General features: G+C 39.7%; 1 protein-coding gene across 3 annotated transcripts in view; it reads left to right on the top strand.

The window, feature by feature from the left end:
* Window positions 1–22,730, top strand: part of LOC149780972 (solute carrier family 49 member 4-like) — an 89,995-nt gene that overhangs the window by 44,654 nt on the left and 22,611 nt on the right. For all 3 annotated transcript variants that reach the window (XM_089938084.1, XM_089938085.1, XM_089938086.1), the window contains one exon: window positions 1,308–1,372. In XM_089938084.1, the coding sequence (XP_089794210.1) occupies window positions 1,308–1,372 (65 nt within the window). The remainder of the gene's footprint in view (window positions 1–1,307; window positions 1,373–22,730) is intronic.

Raw genomic sequence — 22,730 nt, 5'->3', positions numbered from 1 at the left:
ATCACATGACAGTCCATGTATCACTTCTTTTATAAACAACGCATTTCGTTTACAAAAGTTTTGCCTACATAATTAAATTGCAGTACTGTACAGTTAGCATAATAGACATAAGGTGTTAACAAAACTGTATCGTTGCATATTACTTAAGACAATGACAGTCATGGGAGTTCAAAAGTTCTTGCTGAGAAATGTCATGTTTGGAAAGACTCAAGTAAACAACATCATAACAGATTTAGATAATATTCAGCAGCAATTGGAAAAAGGAGTAAATGGAAGGAGAATCATTCCAAATACCAAGCAATTATAACTGATTAACTGATGCTAAGTACAAGTTAGAGTACTTGATAAACAAGTTATAGTATATCTACTGTGATATCTTGAATGGACATGTTGTTTTGGCATAGATAACTTGGAACTTGTTGAGCATCAATTTTTTACTCATCCTTCACTGTTCATAATATTGAATGTGTTTAAAACGCCACTCATTTTGCAAAAATGACTCACCCTTCCTCATCCACTGTGCTTGTAAATACGATTCGACAAATGAAATTTTCGAACCCTGATTTGATGTTTGTTTTAAGTAAGTTTACTAAAAACAGTCATGTCAATTGAATTCCATGAATTATACACGATGTCCATCTTTTCGTCAGTATGTATATTGTATATGCATGAGCGTATGTACCATAGTTTTTAGAATACTACTAGCATTAGTACCATGGTCCTAAAATTCATGCAGAAAATAGTCTGAAATTAGACTCGGACCACAGTACAAGCCAGAAACATACCAGTTATAATTAATCATATATGTAATAGCTGTAACTTTCCACTTGCTTTCAGTGACATCATGTATTTACAATGGGTTGGGCAGTGATATAAACTGGACTAATTAGATGTTCTGTGCTATGTACTACAAATTCAGTAGTTTGATCCATGGTTATCACATGTACAAAAATGTATGAAACGTAAAAATCATCAAAGACTTATTTTGCCAAATTAAAGAAAACAAAGAAAATGACAGGTTTTATGTATGAATTTTGAGAAGATAATGATGAATCAGTAACACTTGGACTTTTACCAATAGAATATAGTAAACTTTTTCTTTTCTTTCTGAAACACAGTGGTAAAATTAAGTTGTTTCGATTTATTTAACAGTTGTTGAAATACTCATGTACTGTTTTAATTATTTAGATATACAGGTATATATAAGCCTCAGTAAGGTAAGAATTTCTTTTTTTTTGGAAAAAAGAGGCATTTATTAGAAGGGGGCTTGTATTAAAATAACTATGATATATGTTTATATATTTCAGAAAGAAGCAGGATTGTTAGGATTTTATGGCGTAATTGGAGGATTTTCTGCGTTGTTTGTTGCCAGGTAGAAAATTTTAAAATTTCTTTTCTTTCACATTAAGGCACTATATGTGGGTTGAAATGAAATGTATATTGCTAATTGAAAACTCTATTTCAAGTGTTTTGATAAATTGCATTGTGTGTAATGAAATCAGAAAATTAGTGTAGGCATTGTAAGAAATGTTTTGCATACTGGTATTTCAAGATTTCCTAATACACATATAAGAGAATCCTGTCAATTTTGCTTATAAACCTTTTCATCATTTAACTTTATCTGTATAATATTTCATAAACTCTGTTGATATTTTCAAAATATGTATTAACCCTTTACCTAATAGTGTATGGCTTTTTAGTGCTTCGATATACACGCAGCAAATTACCCAGTGCAGTGCACTATAAATAGATTTTTACTCCATACATATAGGCCTGCCTGTTAACTGTTAGGCAGTGTAGTGTATGTTACGTTTAACAGCAATTGTAACCATTTTACATTTTTGGTACACATATATTATGTATGGAAAGATTTAGGAGTAAAATCCGATCGTTATAGCTCTATAATTTTTTTTCATGGAAGAATTTTTTATGAGTTTTAAAATCTTGAGAGAACTTGTCCACCTTCAATTCAGTGAAGCCACATGACCAACCATAGCTGCCATTTCTCATACTCCAAATTTACAAGTTCTCTGTCTGTTTACATCACTAAATCATCTAAATTTGAAAATGTATAAAAACTAATTGCTGCTACATCAATATCAGAGCGGGGCCTCGAGGGGCCAAGTGGTCTAAAGCGCTCACCGTTACGGATCACTGCCATATCACCTCTGTCTGCGTGGGTTGGTGGTTCTTCCCGGGTCTTCCTGGGGTCTTAATCCACCAGTTATTCTTGCCGCCATGTATACCCTATATTTTACTGAAAAATGGCAATAAACCCTACAATAACAACAACATCAGAGCCTTTACTTAAATTAATGAAGCTTTCATAGTTGAGGTTCTAATCGTGAAAACTCGAGTAAATACTGAACGAAATCTGTGGCCTCCATTTTGGAGAGTGGAGAATATGACCCAGTTACTTTAACTAGCAGATTTCAACCAGAGCATAAACAGCAACACGCGATCAGACATAATGGTCATTCACACCAATGAAAGTACATAACATCTAATAGAGGGTTTTCCCCGAAGGTGGCGCTATGAAAACCTGCTAAAAATGGCTGATGTTTCCAGCAGGCGTCGAAAGGCACTTCCATGAGAATGGTGTACAGACGTGCAAAGGCGCTTGCATGAGGTAAAGGATTAAGTGTCATCTAAGAACATTACAAAGTGTTTGTTAAATATGATCTAATTTCGTTGCAAAATATGATGTGTTAAATATGATCTAGTTTCATTGGAAAATATTATTTTTTAGCATAATTCAAGAGCAAAGTATCAAGTCTGAGACATCTGAATATAAGATTGAAGAGAAAATCAGGCTTTCACATTTGTTAACACCACAGTAATCGTCAGTTAATTTTAAAGCTGCAAGGCACAGATAGCTAATTCAATTTCCATAGAATGTAATGTAATTGTATGGCCAAATTACATTATTTTTGGTAACATCAGCTAAATATGTTTAGATCAAATGAATGATCTATCCAAGGGGTAACTTTTAAAATTGTTAAAATGACATGTTGCATTGCTTTTGGTTTGGAAATTAATCTCATCTGGGTACCCACAATAGCAATTCATTCTAGTTAGATTTCCCTGTTTACATAGTACCTATTTGGCAACAGTGATGGTGTGATAATGGTGTTAGATTCAAGCTTACAGTTGTGTACATTTTGCCTAGACATAATCTTTCTCTGCCAAATTATGTTCAATATTTCAAGCATTTTATTTTCAGCCAGTCAGTAGTTTTCATTATTTTTAATGCACTGTTGATGATACATCCAATCATAATCAGATAACCGAAATATAGGTACCAATTTAATTTTCACAGTTACAGAGCTATGTTGAGTCTGTTTTCACTTTCTCATCCAGTGACATATCACTAACACATTTCACGAGTTATAATGATTCTCATTTGAGTCTTCATATTTCATATGGCAACCAATATTCTTGTATCAACTCATTATTTGTATACGTTTGTTTTAGAATAGATAAATATATAAAAATAAATATTTAAGCATAATGGATTGTATATTTTTATAAGTATTATTCATTTTTTCATGCCTAATTCATGCAGGGTTTGGAGTAATAAGATCACTTTTCCAATCTGAGTTACTGTAAGTGTCAGTAACAGATTATTACAAATCTAAACATTTTCATTTATACAAAAAGATATACATTTTAATACTGTTATTGTTGCATTTATGTGTGAATTTTAAGCTTTATTATTGTATTTAAGAAAACTTCACCAATTTAGTATAGCCAGATGCCTTTTTTTATTTCTCTCACATATGTATGCATTCAATATACATACACAGATGATCAGGCCATATTTAGTACAACAGAGAGCATAAATATACACAGTCTGGAAGTTCTGACTACATATCACAAATGCAGTAGATTCAAGACAATGGTTAACCTCCCATTTCTTAATACCTCACCTGATCACATTAATGTTAGGAATTCCTTTCTGCTACCTCTGGAATCCAGCTCTCCTATAGACATGATAGCATCATTTTGTATATATCAAAGGAAGCAAATCCTATAGATTATCTCCACTTGACCCATGAGCTGGCAACCCATAACGCAGATGTCACTTCTTTAACTTTCACTTGCACTGTCAACATGCATATTAGGAAACCATTGGATTGAATGTGTTTTCAACTTATATATATATATATATATATATATATATATATATATATATATATATATATATATATATATATATATATATATATATATATATATATATATAATTTTTGCATTTTATGGTGCATTTATTTATATTTTTAACTTTGTCACTACAGTCCTACCCACTTATATCAACATCACTTATGTCAAAAAGCCCATTATTTCGGCAAAAGAGCAAAGCCCTGATCCCTTGTTCTACTATTTCTACCAAAATTGCCATGCTTATGTCGACGTCGAGATAAAATATAAACGTACATATCGACAGAAGCCCTTGGTCCCAGCTTAAACAAATCCTTTGTTTTCTAATCATTTTTGTCGACAAGCTGCCAGGTCTGACCCATACTTTGTTTAACAATTAGTTAATCTTCCCGACAGGCTTTAATTTTCCCGCCTAATAATTTATGTCGGCAAGCGGCCAGTTCCGACCTGTACTTTATTCAACAATTAGTTGATCTTGCCGCCAGGCTTTAATGTCGCGGTCGGATTAAAAAATCAAGCTTTCGCTTGGTCCTACAAAGTTGTTGACATAAACAGGTAGGACTGTACTTTGAGATTTTAACTAGTTAACTGCATGTCTGAAAATGCTAGGTTTCCTGTCTGAACTTTTAACAATAATTACTAATATTATTTAATGTTTAGTTTCTGCTTCATTATTGACATTTGTGTTTTTATTGATAAATATTTGTTATTAGCTTTGAAGTTGCATTGGCATTTTCTTTGTTCTATGAGTGTAGTCTCATACCTACCCAACCCAGATACCTTAAATGTATTGGTTTTGATTCAATGAATATCTTGGGGACGTGGAGATGCCTCCCCCTCGACCTGTTAAACAACCTAAGTTTCCTCCCACAACTCGTTAGATACCTGCACCTAGAGACTTTGCCATGCAGCAATGATAAAGATTTGGAAACATGCCTGCTCAATATTATCAATAAAGTGCTGTTGACTAGGCAGGTCATTATAACACAAGTTGAAGATATAGCTTCATCTTTATCATGTATTATGTACTTACCATAGACTTCAGTATAGGAATATGATGCTTAACAAGTGGAAGATCGTGTGCCTTTGCCAAGAGTGGTCTCATTGAAGGTACAATAACTGTCAGCAGAATTGCTGAGGTTGTTCGCGAGGACAAAGTGAGTAACAGAGAATCATACACACCTGCCTCTCGCAGAAAAACAGGAAGGGGGATGAGTGAAAACATGTTTTCTCACACCTTAAGCTTCCCCACAATAAACAGTGACTGCCCTCCCTACCACCCATAGTCAGCCACAAGTGCATTCAAGTCTTCTTCTGTTCTGAGATGTGTGAAGCAACTTCTTTCCACATAATGACTGTATGCTTCTTAGTTCTATTAGTTTCAGAGAGTTTCATGTCTCATTTGTCCAACCTCATCCACTTATGTTCTGCCCCTTCATGATGGACACTACCAGCAATACCAGAAGGAGATAAACACTTAGAGAAATGTGTGTTAGAGGTAGTTTAAAACCTGTCATACTTCCTTCTGGTTGTGAAATTCAAGCTATGGCCGCTATAGACCTGAGCAATCTAAATAATTTGATCAAAGCACCCAGATTCAAAATAGAAACCGCAAGGTCTGTCCGTTTGTCGGTTGATTGCAGCAAATATGCCATAAGCCTAGATCTGCCCAACCTGTTTTTCGTCTCCCCATTCATGCCAAATGTTGTGGTTACTGTGGAGTGATGTATTAATTCTGAGCACTTCTGTTGTCCTCAACATCAGCCCCTGGGCTTTCCCAAGGGCCTCAGTAGTAACACACATATTGAAATTATCTATGATGTTGGTGTACCTGGACAATAGTCTACAATAGCAAGTTGTATGCATGGCTTCGGTTTAAGACATGAGCAAAGTTCTCTATCTCCTTCACAGCCTAAGCTGGATATTAGATCTGAAATTCCTAACACATATCAATATCGTTCATCTTCCTTTCACATGTATAGACTTTATTCTTCTCGTGTCTCCACAAAACTTACAAAAAAGTTATTATGGTGAGAGTGTTTCCTCGCTTCACCTGTTATGCCTCTTCAGCGCAGCAGTGGATCTTGTATTCTTCAGCTGTCTTTAATTGTGCTTCCTTCAAATGGCACTCATAGCAGTGGTGCCAAATATCTTCTTTGCTTAATCATCTCATTGTAATATTAACAGGCATCAAATAGTTCTTGTCTCAATGGTAAAACAGATTAGCTAAAGGCAGGAATACCTTTTGGAGGACCCACAACAACAGTTCACAGTCTGCTCAGATTCCAGCTTATCGGGCTATAGGGCACACTTGTTCACAGACTTCTTGATAGTCAGCAGCAGTTGGTCAAACCAGGAGACTCTTCACATCAACAAGCTGGAAATGAAAGCCATTGTCCATGCTTTAGGTGTATGCTGGAGTACATTCATTCCAAGATTCTTAAATAAGTTGGATAATTTGACAGTTGTGACCTAACTCGGCTAAAAGGGGAACTCTCTCTCTCAAGGAAAGGCCAACTGCTTCACACAGAGTTGTCTCTCGATGTATTTATCTTCTGTCTTGTCTGCATCCTATCAGGTTGATTAGTGGTGGATTTATTTGCAACAAGGTGGAACAATACATTACCCATCTTCATTTAAACATTAGTGGACACGACTGAATGTTCTAGCAATCAACTAGATGAGAATTTGGGAGCAGCAGGGGGGGGGGCGAATCGGACATTTTGTCCAATCGTTATTTTGCTTAATTATTACTTTCTGCACTCAACGATCTAGTGTCGTCAGCGCCTGGTAAAAAAAAAACGACGTCGGTCCATCCTACACGATGGTGACGTCATTTGGTTTAATTAACACCTTCTGCGCGCCGATCCCCAGCGTCGTCAGCGTCCGGTAAGCACATCGACGACCGCGTCGATGTCATCGCCCCCCCTGCTGCTAAGTGGCTATTTACAATGAAAATTATTTACAACTAACCGAATATTTGGTCAAGTCCGATACGATATCGTGTCCGAGGATCATGTAAATTTATCGTTACGAATCCATGTGGGGTCGACTGAGCATGACTAAAAAAGTTTCGAAAACCATTAAAGTCCATGTCACCGCCGCACCATGTCTGCCAAATATTTCGTAGCGTGTGTGTATCAACGCCGTTGAATACAGCAAGAATATTACAGTTGTCTCTGATTACTTTTGGAATCTGAGTGTATCGTTGAGTGACATATATCACGTCAGTGTTTTTATGCCTGCCTCTGGAAAATATCCTAGCTGGGTTTTTTTGATTGTCTAACATAACATCATCGTACACGACTAGATTGTTAACGTCGCCATCAATATCATCAATACCCGGTGCATCATTGATATCTGTAATAAACTCAATAACATTTTTTTTAGCGATCGCTGATGCATTCTCGTTGAAATCTTTCAACACCTCGTAGCATCGTTGATCATCTACGCTAGGAGCAACCAAATACAACTTATCCCACTTCATCCATCTCATTATTAAATTGAGTAACAATTGCGTCTTGCCGGATCCAGATGGTCCGATGATAATCATCCGGATCGAGTTTGGTAACGCTGCAACATGCTTAACTGGTTCTCTTGTTTTAGTCGCCGAAAAATCAATTATATTCATATCTCTATACATAAATTATGGATCTATATTGTGTGAAGTGTAGAGTACGTACTGGCACAAATGATATGACAACCGCTACAACAAGAAATAACAGATCGGCCCTTACTGGTAAGTGTGCACAATGCGGTACAAAGAAATTTAGATTTATTTCTATTAAACCCGGAGATGTTTTAAAAAAAAGCGAGGAGGTGATATTGCAGCCAAATTGGCAAAACTCCCCGGAACACCGTGGGCAAAGTATCCAGGAGAAAAACACCTCCCAGGATATAACTACTGTGGCCCCGGAACACGATTAGATATTAGACTCGATGATCAAAATCAGCCCAAACCCGGTGAGTATCCAATAAACGCTATCGATAAGGCGTGTCATGCTCATGATGTTGCTTACAAAAGTAGCGATCTGCAACAGCGTCATATCGCGGATCTAAAATTAATTCACGCGTTAAATGCTATTCCCGATAAATCCGTCAAAGAAAAATTGGCTTCATGGTTGGTAAAATCGGCTATGAAAGGTAAATTAATGATGGGCGCTGGTAATTAATAACAACATGGAATCCATCTATTATTCTCCGAGAGGATACTGGAAGGGGAAGGCCGCAATTGGTAAGCTTGCAAGCGCTGCAAAGGTAACAAAGGCCACTGCGGCTAATTGGTTATCCAAACAGGCTATATGGCAAATTTATCTACCACCGCCTAAACAAATCAACTTCTCGCGCTTTGATGTCAGCGTACCTAATGAAGTTCATCAGGCTGATATACTATTTTTGCCGCATGACAATGGTTACAAATACGCGCTAACCGTAGTTGATGTTGCGAGCCGATACAAACAAGCGGAGCCGTTAAAAACAAAGTCAGCAACTGAAGTAGCCGCTGCGTTTGAAAGAATTTATCAAAGAGGTTCTCTGCGCTGGCCAAATCTATTACAAGTTGATCCCGGTAGTGAATTTCGCGGCGCTGTTTTATCAACGCTGAAACATCATAGCGTCGCGGTACGACGAGGTCATACTGCGTTACATCGTGATCAGGCAATTGTTGAACGATTCAATCGGACTCTCGCTGAACGGTTATTTGGATATCAATACGCGAAGGAATTCATCCAAGAAAAACGATCTCGTGAATGGGTCAAAAGGTTGCCAGGCGTAATTGCAGCGTTAAATAACGAGATTACCCGAGCAATCAACATGAAGCCCAGCGACGCGATTAAATACGAGTATATACCCGGAAAATCAAAAATAAATAGCGTTTCCAAGCCGATTCTCGGCAATGTCACCGTGAGATATCTATATGAACCAGGAGAGCTTGAAGGCGGTAAAAAAAGGGCTACCGATCCTATTTGGAGTGTTACCACACATAACATATCAACGATAACACGATCAACTGGTAGACCACCGATCTACAGACTGGATTCAACTGCTCCTCAGCGCGGATTTACACGCGAGCAACTACAAGTGATACCTGATGATACTCAATTACCCCCACGTGGCCTTAACTAGCGCCGTTGCGTCTATTGCACTCAAGACAGGTCAACCTCACATTGTTTTTGACATGACCGAGACTGTTATCGATCCTGTCCACGGTAAATTGGCGAGCGTCTTTATCCGAATAACGCCAGCGCATTACACAATTACAACTCGCGCAGTGATTATTCTGTTGTTGTCGTAACGCAATTATTAATTCGGCATCAATATCAAAACGCCGCTGTTTTTTTTTATCCTGTTGGCGGTAACCCGAGAGTTTTCTATCAATGACGCTTGCATCGATGGTGACTTTGTCGCCGGCTTCGTCACTGACTTCGTCAACAACAATTCTTCGAAGCTGATTTATTCTCCGTACTCGGGACACTGCAAGATAGACTAGATTTGACCATTCGATGCGATTATCAACCATCCAAACAATTGTGTCCGTGATGGTTAGTCCCTGCGAGGAATGTATTGTCGTTGCGTATCCTAGCGTCCACGGGGATTTATCAGCACGTAGCGCGTCCTCGACGACGCTGATATCAACGAGCACGATATCATTCAGCACGAGAATTTGTTTTTTTGTCCCCGACGCTGTCGGGGCTGGAATTTCAACTTCAATGTTCTGCCGTCGTGTGTCAGCGGGTCTATAACATAACGGCACTGGACGCGTTGGAAACTTTTCCTTATGCAACGTAAACAACTTCCGCTGAAGTGTGTCTCTGACTATCTTTCTACTCGCTACAATCAAATCGTTTGGTCTCCATGTTTCCCAGAATTCATTTAACGGCGTTTCCGGAATCACCTCGCGGATTATTTCACATTGAACTCTATCCGGCTGTAATCTGATTAGTTTTTTAACCTCGCGCAGTTGTTCATCAAGTGCTCGGTAATCAGTATCGGTTTCTTCATAATAGTCTACGAACCCGCTCAACCAATCATGTGGACCCTCGCCGACAAATGGTGGTGGTTGGCCATGGTCCCCACACATGATTACCGCTGTATTCGCGCGCAGCAACCACTCAAGAAACATTTGTAAAGTATCTAACGAAACAGTACATATCTCATCCCAGATGATAATGTCCGGAAAAAATTTTTCACCCATTCGATCAGGAGTCCATTCACCGCCGCTGTATCGAAAAAAGCTGTGATAAGTAACGGCGTCAACATTTCGTTGTTTTATCTCTCGCGCTAGTCTATGGGTCGGTGTAAGCACGATTATACTTGCCCGCGTTCGAAATAATTCAATTGCCCGAGTCGTCTTTCCTGACCCGCCACAGCCGCTTAAATAAACTGTTTTATGTCTACAAATTGGATCAGAACACGATGGTGCATTAGACCATTCTGACAATTTATCACCGCGTAAGTAGTTGTTCTCAACGGTGACATCTGCTGACGGGGAATAATCGCGTCGTATTTCATTTTTAATTCTCCATGTACCCCAACTCTCGTCCGGACTAGTAAACTCGGCTACGTTTTCCTTATACGCTACGTCAACATAAAATGAATCAACGGCTACTCTAACCGCGGTGTCGGGAAATCTATTTATCATCGAGAATAAATTAATAGCGGCGTAACCCAGCATAGACGCCCTCAAATGCGGGTATGCCGGGCTGTCTCCATCGCTGTAGGTAACAACTGTACCCAACCTTGTTCCATTGGACAAGAAAGCTGTTTTGCAGTTCACGTATCTATTTTTTGCCACTGCGTCCTTGATTACGAAATCATATTCTGCGTCATCTATAATCAGCCGTGAGCAATATCGTTTGTAGTCGTGGTTTTTTCCACCTTGTGTGAACTTACCGATTATTCTTCTACCGAGATCTTTTGCCTCGCGGTTTCGTTGGTTAAATATCCTCCTGGACCATTCGATGATATATTCCTCGTCGGCATCAATGTTTTTTCTGGACTCGTCAATTATGCTATCTAGACGCTCCGGTTCTGGTAACCAGACTTCAGTCTGCGCCCGGTATGATATAATCGCGTCACTGACAATCAACGAAACTAGCATGCTACAATCAATCATATACCGTAGCAGCGCTATTGGCAACCACTTCTTTTCAGCCATGTGTCTACCGATCCAAATATAGCAACAGCGATGGAGTCCTGCCGCGAATTCAAATGATACTATGCGAGCGAATCCGGTTAAATCAAAATCAGGCAGTGGTCCATTAATAGCAACACGAGTCATTTCATGACTGGGGTGTCCAAATCGTCTAAAGTACTCAGCGGCGGATCCATACCCGAGAAAACTCGCTGGATAACAGGCAACCATATCAACCGAGATCATAGCGTCGCGGCTGTATTCAGTGTTCCATAGTCCACCGTGATAGTATTCCAAACAACTGGATTGTACATCCGGCAGAAATTCCTTGCGCGTTGGTCTCCACGCATTTTTCCTTGCTGCAACATGAGCTACAACCGATGGAATCGTAAAACAATTTGTTAGCAGTTGTTCATCATGCTCTTCAAATTCCATGGCGGTTTTTTTCATCCTGTTGTGAAATGCTTCAGTGCGATATAATTCGCCGTTTGGTCTTACAAACTGATCAAAGGTATCCGCATCGTTTTCAGCGCTGCGAAGTAACCACACTGATACAGGGTCGTTTTTACACAAGTAGGCAATAGCATCAAATAGTTTCCTCTCCGCGAGAAAACCATCCCGGGAGAATTCTTCGGGTATATACTTTACTGTTCTATCCCGTGGAAATATTGTGATCGCGGGCGTCCATGCGTGTTCGTTATGATCAATAATTTTGATTGGGGCTCCCTTCGATTTATACTTCGATTCGTATAATACTTCACCGGTTATCCTTGTAACGGTTATTGGAAATCTCAACGACGTTTCTAATCTCGCTATGTCGCTGATGGTCGCTCCACGCTCTTTTACGGTTAGTTCCCACTGGTTGATTTTGCTACGTCGTAAATCAGTCAATTTGTTTCCTCGACATGCATTTGTAAAATGCTCTATTATTCGTTCTGCTACACAATTTATCCCCGTTGACTGTTTCATCGGTTTCAGTTTTCCGATATCAGGTTTCTTATTTAACGGGTATATTCCATAAACAACTGCTGTTTCAGGATACGCTCGTTCATAGTATGGTCTGTCAATTCCGGTTAACAACCCCGGCTTGGAGTCGCGGCTGACAGTGACTGTTTTCTTGTCGCTGAGAACTGGTTCAAATTTATCACGTATGATCCAATCACCTGATTCCACCCGGACAATGAATTTTACTCTGAAGAAATACTTTTTACCGTCAAGTTGTGATATTATCATTGCTGCGCGGTTGTCGTTCATGGTTGCATCAACAACACCATCAATTCGAAATGTTGACCAACTATGAGATGCACCATCACGCTTGAATTCATTAATACAATCGCGTATTTTATTCAACAGGGTTCTATCGTTTATTAACGCTTTTGGTGTGTCCTCGAGATTGAACTTAATATTTTTCCAGGGCTTAATTACTGCTAATCTCTCAAACTCATCCATATAATTAAAACAAGTATTTAAATAAAAGAATATAGTATAATGAATAAATGCAAATGGTTGATGATTGGGTCGATAACCCCGTGCAATAAATCATGTAGAGGTGAATTCTGCGGGTATCATTTACAAAGCGTTCGTAATGGTTCTCTTGGCCCCCTCCCGTGCTTGGTTTGTCACGTTGGTGTAAGAGGAAAATCGCAGTTGTGTATTAATTGTGGCGGAAAGCGATACAGGGAACTAAAACGCTATTACGATAAACGAATAAAAAACGCCGTCATCGACCCCACCGCCGACTCCGTCATCAAAACTCCTCAAGACTACATTGAAAGGTTTATAATTAAACCAAATAATGAATTAGACAAGTAGTATTATTATACAAATGGATCAAGAGTTCAGACCTCACCCTGTGTTTGTTAATTACGAGGCATCTCGCGACGGCATTGTTAGAAACCGTAGACTGAAGAAGCCGGTTGGTACCGTAAATAATCACGGATATTTGCGATTTAATGCTGGGAAAAAAATCTATCTTATTCACAGGATGGTGTATGAAGCGTTTAACGGACTGATCAACGACGGTCTCGTTATTGATCACATTGATGGATGTCCTCAAAATAACAGACTGTGTAATCTAAGAGCTGTTACACCGAGTCAAAATTCCAAATTTGGAAAAACAGGAGGGATGAGAAAGGCAAAACCCGTAAAGTCATTTGATACAATAACGCACGAAGAAAAAATATTTCGCTCTATGAATGCGGCTGGTAAATACTTCGATATTTGTAGTAAATCAGTTCGAGATGTTGCGGAAAATATAACTAAAACAGCGATCTCAAAAAAGACGGGTCACAGAATTCGATTTTCATATATAACATCAAAGGGACATAACTCGTTTTGTGATAGCGTCGCATGACAAGAGTTATGTCCCTTGAAGTCCAATTAATGTTGCGATTAATTAATCATTTTACGATGAAAACTAATGAAATACACGCTGTTATCTAACAGCTGTATTCTTTTTTTTAATGTTTTATTTGAGTATTTGGTTTCATTTAAATGCCGTGAAACACCATTAATAAGTATTTAAGGGTTTAACGATTCAAGGGAATTCAAATTAACACACACCTTGTGACTGACGCCGCTGTATTAGTCACTTTATATATAAGATGACTCGTTATAAGCCTGGGGCTTTCGAAAGCCAATTCAACTAATCAAAACTAACCCACGCTCTTGCCCCGGGCGTGTGGTTGTCTTTTGTTCACAATCATGCAACCGGGTTAATTTAATTGGGTTGCTTTTGATTGGTTGAATTGGCCGTAGAGTTCCGCCCCGCCGTTTTATGTTTGTGCTGTCTTGTGCCGTCCCATCATCCATCAATCATTTCATTGTAAATATATTCATCCTTAATTAAGTACATGTAGTGATGTCCCCCCAAGCATATCTTCTGGGCGGTCTACGATGACGTTTGTCACCCTAGGCCTCCCTCCCGGAGATGTATGTTTTGGGGTTCCCTTGGGCTCAGATGGATGCGAAGGCACCCAAGGGGTTCCAAGATGTGAATGTCCTTAATTAAGTATATGTATATGCCTGCAATCTGCCACAACACTCGAGTGGAGATTTATGGCATTGTACTGTCCATGTATGCCTGTAATCTGCCACAACACTCGAGTGGAGATTTACGGCATTGTACTGTCCATGTATGCCTGTAATCTGCCACAACACTCGAGTGGAGATTTACGGCATTGTACTGTCCATACAAAAAACGGGGTCAAAAATGACCCCCAATAATTTTATTAAACTTTAAACTTTAAACTTAAATTTTATTAAAATTTTTGATATTAGAAATAAGATGTTTATAAGAATATGGATCCCCAAGACATCAATAATATATTAACTGAGATTTCAAAATTAAAAAATCAAGGAATTGTATTATCTGATAGGCTCAACAGCGAGGAAATATTATCCGATTATGAGGCTATAAACGAACAATCGAAGCGAGGGCGTTTTACGCTAGCCCGCGAGTATTCTTTTATAAAACGATTACAACATACAATTAATGAGAACCTGTATGGCAATGACGTAAGCGTATTCATTGGGTTATTCACTGCCGTTGAAACAATACGAAAAAAACTCGGGCTGCTTTATGAAAAACGCCGCGAGATCTCTAGTAAGATTAAAAACATTAGGAGGATCATAGACGAAACCCCTGTGGGGAGCCTCAGCTTGAAGTTACCTGTGCCCACGTCGCGTGACGAAGTCGGCATACAAATGTAACATTATATATATGTGATGTACACAATGACACGATATATTTCTGCCACCATGGAAAGACCCGGCGGAAAATTTTATTTGAAATTGCGGATCAATTTACAATAATGGTAGGTGAATCACTTACTACTCGGCTAGCCAGAGAGCGGCTAGCAGCGCTTATAAAGTTTATACCGTTACGAGATAGAGTGAGAGAGAAACTTCAAACGCGACAACAAATGCAAACTGATTTTGCTGTTGGAAGTGAACAGTTATTTGCCCCGGTAACTAAAGCGACTAAGGATGTTACGGCGGTAACTGTACCCGTTCTTGGTGCGCTTGAAAAGATAGCGGCAGAGACAAAACAAACAAAAAGGTCTTTAGAAACACTCCCTGCAAAAATAGCGGCTGCTACAACACGGAGGCCATCACCACTCGCTATAACCGAACCACAAGAACCTTATGTTACAATGGCCGACGAGGAAGAATTAGGTGCTACTGCGAAAGAACCAGAAAAAGAAACACCGGAAGAAATACCAGAAGAAGAAATACCGGAAGAAAAAGAGGAGAATATACCCCGTATTGTACTCAAGAAGAGCACAATAGATGAAATTAGAGGCTTCAGCCATGAAGAATTAATTAATTTTGCTGCCAACAATTTTGCTAAGAGCATACGAGATAAGAAGCATATCAATAGCGGTTACGAGAAAAATATAAAGTCGTTAAAGGATTGGACAAGAATGGTGTATTTAGCGAATAAATATAAAGATGCATTACCACTGCGTGATAATAAATATATAATATTCCACAATAAAGTAAAAAGTATAAAACCAAAAAAAGGAAAAGGATACTCTGTTGGTAAAGAATCCTACGGCGTTACCTGTCCTGGTAGTGTTCTCAGTGATATATCACGGCTAGAGGTACTAATTGGAGGAAAACGAGCCGGAAATAACTCTACGGAAATAATCAATGAGGCCGCTGATATTTGCAAGCGGTTATTTGCAGGCGGTATTATGGACATTAATGCATATCGAACGCTCATAGACGAGTTAGTGGATGATTAAAAAAAAATTATAAAATTATAAAATTATCGTTTTTGTTAATTTTTAACCGTTTTTTGACTGTTTTTGACCGTTTTTTGACTGTTTTTGGCCATTTTTTGACTGTTTTTGACCATTTTTTGAGGGCAAAAACCCAAGGAAATTTTGATAAAATTTATTCCGGTTTTCCACACGGCGGTGGGGGGGGGGGGTAATCAATCACTGGTGATCACAATCACTGGTGATCACAATCACTGGTGATCACAATCACTAATTGGAAAACTGGTGTTTTTAATAAGGATGATCATACACTACAACCATGATAAACCAGTACTCGTCTACTTGGTAAACTCGCGATTGCCTGTTTACCGCGCGTACTATGGAGATGGTCTCGGTAGCACCATTGCGGGGTTATTTACAAGAATGGCTCCAAAAGTAGCGCCGTTAGCCAAACAATTAGGGATGAAGGCTATTGATGTTATTCGTGATAAGGGTATTAGTGCCATTGGAGATGTTGCCGGAAAGACGCTTTCAGCCGCGCGGGACAAACTAATGTCATTGGTGAAATCTAAGAGATTCTCAAAAAGAAAACAGAAACCACCGGTAATGCCATCAACGACAGTAATGCCTGCAAATGTCAGTAAAGTAATAAATAACGCCGTGGAAGAAAAATTAGAGTCGTTGGCGACGACTCAGTCGTTGGCGACGACTCCGTCGTTGGCGACTTCGCCATCAGCCGATGCGGCAACCAACGCGCTCATGAACGCGATAGCGGGGAGTGGTTTAAATTCAAAGAATTTACGACGAAAAAATCGCAATTGAAAACATCAACATGATAAATAATAGAATGTTTGCGCGTACCGCTGATCCCGCGTTTGATATGGATGCCCCAGTGCGCAGGGATGATTCTGTCCGTGATTATCAATATTATTCTTATTATGCAGCGCAACCTGACCTACGATCGCGAATTGAACTTCAAGTCCAAGATACCAGTAAATACTTTCTGCCGTGTGAAGCGTTTATCGAAATCGAGGGAGAACTCGTGACAAATGCCGCCGATAATGCACCATACGCAGATGACCATCGTGTTCGAGTTGGCTTCGTCAACAACGGTATCATGGCGTTATTTGAGAGCGCCAGATATCTTATTGACGGGCGAGAAATTGAATCAATAGAACGCGAGGTTGATGTTGCAACGACGATAATTGGGTTGGCGAGATACTCGGATGATTATACAAGATCGGCGGGCCCATCTATAATGTTCGCAAAGGACACCACCAATAACGCTGATCATCTTCAGTACATCAACGTGCTGGTGGAAGAAAATACCGCAACTAACCCACAAGCTGAAGCAGCCAATCCAGACCGCAGAGCAAGACCAGACGCTGAGTTCAATATCATAAAAAGTACTAACGATAATTTTAATCTAGGGTTTGCAACACGAGTAGGAATGTTGCAAGGACCACGCCGAAAGTTTTCATGCGCGATTCCACTCCATCACATATTTGGATTTTGCAGAAATGTCAGGAAGGTTATCTATGGGGCTAAGCATACAATCGCGCTGACGCGAAGGGGCGATGATAACAATGCAATATGGCGTGCTGCTGGCGTCGCTGCCGGTAAGGTTGTTTTAACTAAAATGGCATTGTGGATGCCGGTGCTGACTCCATCAGTTACCACGGAAACACGATTGTTAGCATTTATGGAACAGGGAGGGAAATCGCTGTTGAGTTGGCTAGCGGTAACAACTGATGCTAAAGAGGATAACGTCGCCGATACGTTTACATGGCACCTAGCATCAAAACAGGGTGTTTCAGCCCCGCGTCATATATTCATAGCGCTACAGAATAGGGGACGATTGGGCAGTCAAGAACACAGCCATATGATATTTGATCAATTAGGAGTCAGGGATGTTTCGCTAAGAATAAACGGACAACAGGAACCATCCGAGGATATACAGCTTAATTACGGCGACAACCATATCGCACGTGTGTATCATCGATTGCTGTCGTATATGGGTCGTGATCAAAACGTCGACACTGGTTTGCAAATATCACAACTTGATTTTAAAAACCTGTATCCGATTTATTATTTTTCGCTGGAACATCTTGATTTAACGAGACAATCCGTCGTTGATATACACTTCCGAGCTCATATAGCCCCGGGTAATGTTAATTATAGAGCGGTTGCTGTCATTCTCAGCGATAAATCAATGCTGCTAGAAGGTGTTGGTGGACGAATGAGAATCGTTGATGCGCCAGTGGAAAACATGTAATTGAAAACACAAACGCGTTTACAATAAAATGTCGTATAGTGTCGTCAGTGTAGAGTTGACTGATGGTCAAGTCAAGAAATTACGATCAAAGTCGGCTAAACAATGCGGAACCACAATAACGCTGAAGCCGTCACAGATGGCAGGTGGTAATCATAAGATATCGTTGACGGGGCGTCAAATAAAACATTTCAATAATGCGATGAAGAATAAAAAGGGTGTTCAAATAGATTTTTCAGCCGCAGCAATTAAAAACATGGAAAAGACCGATGGGATATTTCCGCTGTTAGCTGCGATTCCAGCGTTGATTGCCGCGGCCGCACCAGCAGTGGCTAAGGCGGCGGCGTTAGGAGCCGTTGGTACCGCGGCGGGAATGGCATTAAAGAAGGCAACCGGGAAAGGCTACAAAAAAAAACGACCCGTGGCCGGAAAGGGTCTAAGACTACCGGGAACCCCGTATTCATGGTATTCGGGAAAGGGTCTAAGACTACCGGGAACCGTTTATTGACTCGGGAGTCAATGACTCCTGAGTCTATGACTCCAATGTCTAATTTTGATTTAATAGACGCCGCAAACGCGCTAGCGATAAAAAACTTCAGAGGTGTTTTTATGAGGGATCAATTACCGGCGGCACCAAGGAATATTGAAACCGGCATAATTAACCTCGATGGGTCCTCCGGAGCGGGAACTCATTGGGTTGCGTACGCGATTGATCCGCGTGCGATCGTCTATTTTGATTCATACGGGTTAGCCCCGCCGAAAGAGTTCATGCGGTATATCCGGGCGTGTTCAGCCCGGGTTTTTTATTCCACGCTGCCAACACAGCGATTAAGTGACCCACCGATATGTGGCCGCGAGGTATTGAACGTACTCGCGGCGATTTCATCATCGCGAAAACCACCTCATGTGGTTGTAAACGAATACACTAGTGGGAAATTTAGAGACAATTACATTAGATAATAATGATTGATATTTGGGGACGACCGGTTTCGGCGCTGAAAGAATCCACGGAAACGGCCGCCGCCGACATAAAAAAATTAATCGAGGATGAAATCGCTGATACGTTGAATTTAACAAATGTTGACCCAGGTGAAATAGTTGTGTTTCAAGACCGCCAGGGTAAATTGAAATCCAGTAATGTGTCGCTGAATGACATTTTAATACGACATCCTAATGTCGCCAATGGCACTATCGCGTTGTATACCGGCGACGGACGACTCAAACCGGGTAAACATATATCGGAGATGATGAATGAGATAACATCCGTTCGAGACAGACTTATATCTATGATCGAATTCGACGAGCGGGTGAAAAAATCTGTCACCGATATACAACTCACTACCGCTAGTTTTTTTGGGACCCCGACGGTAACCGAACCAAATCTTGCAACAATAAAAAATACTATTTCGGAGTTTACGACGCTGTCGGGCCAATTTTACACGTTACGAAAAAATGTTAACAGGATCGATGACAACTTTGATAAATTCTTTGGTAAAAAAAATACCAGGCCGGATGAAATCACAATAACTATAAATGATATCATTGCGTATAGACAGGAAATAGAAACAATCAAAACTAATGTTGCAACGAGCAAAGGGAATGTAGACGCGCATGAACGAGAAATAGGAATAATCGGCGCTAATGTTGCAACGATCATAAATAATGTAGACTCGCATGGACGGAAAATAGAAACAATCAAAACTGATGTTACAACGATCATAAATAATATGGACGCGCATACACAGGAAATAGGAACAATCAAAACCGATATTGAAGCGAACAAAAAGAGTGTGGACGCGTATTGGCGGGGAATAGGATTAATCAAAACTGATGTTGCAGCGAACAAAAAAGGTATAGACGTACATACATATGAAATAGGAACAATCAAACTTGATGTTGCAGCGAACAAAAAAAGTATGACCGAGAATACACGGGAAATAGAAACAATCAAAACTAATGTTGTAACGATCATAAATAATGTAGACGCGCATGGACAGAGAATAGAAACAATTAACACTAATGCTATAGCGAGCAAAAAAAGTATAGACGTGCATGAAGGGGAAATAGAAGTACTCAAAATTAATGTTATAGCGAACAAAAAAAGTATAGACACGCATATACAGGAAATAAATACACTCATTACTAGGGTTGCAGCGAACAAAAAAGATGTGGACACGCATATACAGGAAATAGGAACGATTAAAACTGATGTTGAAGCGATTAAAGACGGACTACCGAGAGTAGCAGAGCAATTCGAAAAAATAAAAATCCCTCATGAGAACATCATCAACACAGTATACACAATTCGGCATGGATCATTCGATTGGACTCCTACGAATAATACAGTAAATATTACCGCAACTGTTAAGGGTATTTATCGATTGACACTGGTTTCAATGATGCAGTTTAATATATTATCGTCTAGTTCATCGGGGTTTAACAATACAATATCAACAATTATAGACAAGAACGCAACTGAACTGTTTACAATTTATGCCGTTGATAGAAATCTAGCCGGGGCAAACATTACATGGTATGTGGAATTTGTAGCGAATCTAAGTAATTAAAAACACTAGCTCTTTTAAAATAAAAATGACCACCAAGGAAATTGAATCAGAGGTATCACCGACGTCACATCAATATCGATTCGATACCGCAAAAGAATTTTCCGCGAACTTGAAAACGCTTTCCGAACAATACCGTGCAAAAATAAAAAAATACCGTCGTAAAATAACCGCCATCGACGCGGTCGTGTACTCGGTGTCGGGTATAGTAGCTGGCGCCGGTGTTATTTTATCCACGGTAACCACGATAGCCCCGATCGCTGTTCCAATCGCCGTCTCCGCGATGACAACAATTGCTGGAGTCGCCAACGCAATCACTAGGAAGATATCATCGTGTTTTCAGAAAAAACTCGACGAGTACACAGTAAAACATCAAATAGTATCCGACGCGTACTCGAAATTATCCGGGTTGATCTCGTTATCGATTGATAATTTGTTCGTATCCGATGTTGAATTCTCCACGATGGTCCAGTTGTATAGCTCCGCGATGTCAAAAATCGAGGATTTTCAACTGGAAGCCGGAACCACCTCAATGGGCTCTGGTTATTAATATTAAACACTAAAGACAACAAATAATAATAATGTCGCTGAACCCCGAAGGGTTTCAATTACTTCAGCGGATCGCGGAGAACACCACTCCGGTACAAACAAGTATGATATCGATAACGTCAACGAAACCCGAATTCAGTGTGAACTTCCCGTCGCCGGTTCCAGTGAAGGAAATAGCGCTGACAAAATTGCGAGTATATCACAGTTGGCCTAATATTCGAGCGGACGCATTTAACGGACAACAACCTAATAACTCGCTGGTTTTTGCATGGACAAATAAACCCAATGGGACCCCAGACTGGGAGGAGGTTACAATACCAACTGGGTCATACCAAATAGAACAAATCAATAAAGAATTTCAACGCAGAATAAAATCGATCACAGGAAAAGAATCAAAAATCGCTATTACGGTTCATGAACCGACGTTATCGTCGACGATTGAAATAAGCACACCGGGGTATATGGTTGATATTTATAACAGTTCAATAAGAACCATACTAGGATGGCCTAAGAATCCACCTCATGGAATCGCCACAGACTTGCACACGAATGCGCAATCGTATCATGAAATTAATCCCAGTTATCGAGATAAGTTGTCTATTATGAAAAACGCGTTATTACCCGGCGGGTTTATATTTCAAAACAGGAATACCATGCAATGGTATTTTCAGTATGAGAAAATTCCTAAATTGTACACCGTGTTCACATTTAATTTAAATGATATCGATAGTTTTTTTATCGAAATTAATCATAATTACCGATTGCAACTAGAACAACTACGGAAAACAAAAGCACAAAAACACGTTGAGGTGTTAAATCAACTTATATCAGACATGGAATATATCAATGAACTAATCGTTAAAATAATATCCGATAGCAGCGATGATAATAATAAACAAGAATTCCTAACCGAGTATAATATCACAGAAGCCGATTTACCTGATTTCAAGTTTCCAGGATACAACGCGCCAGAACTAAGAAAGTCTCTTAATGATTTTATCAGTCCATCAACTCATATCCTCAGACACGATAACGGAGATGATGGTAGGCATATTGCTCCATACAACGTAAATATCGCATCGGTGATAGCAATCAATCTAGTGTGCGATGTTATCGAAGGGAGTTACCAGGTAGATACCAAGCAATCAAATCAAGCTCAACAGGGATATATCCTTTATTCATTTTCACCAACAGCCCCTCCGGGATATTTAATCGTTGAGAGTCCGATTAATCCGGTCTATATGCGATGCCATGATCGGTTTTTAACGAGAATTAATTTTAGACTTACCGATCAGTCAAATAACCTAATTGATCAACAAGAGGAGGAG

This window comes from Sinohyriopsis cumingii, chromosome 16 (genome assembly GCF_028554795.1).
Source record: "Sinohyriopsis cumingii isolate HCF-2022 chromosome 16, ASM2855479v2, whole genome shotgun sequence".
Lineage (NCBI taxonomy): Eukaryota > Metazoa > Mollusca > Bivalvia > Unionida > Unionidae > Sinohyriopsis > Sinohyriopsis cumingii.
The sequence above is the reverse complement of the archived record's forward strand: the minus strand, read 5'-3'. Positions and strand labels throughout refer to the sequence as shown.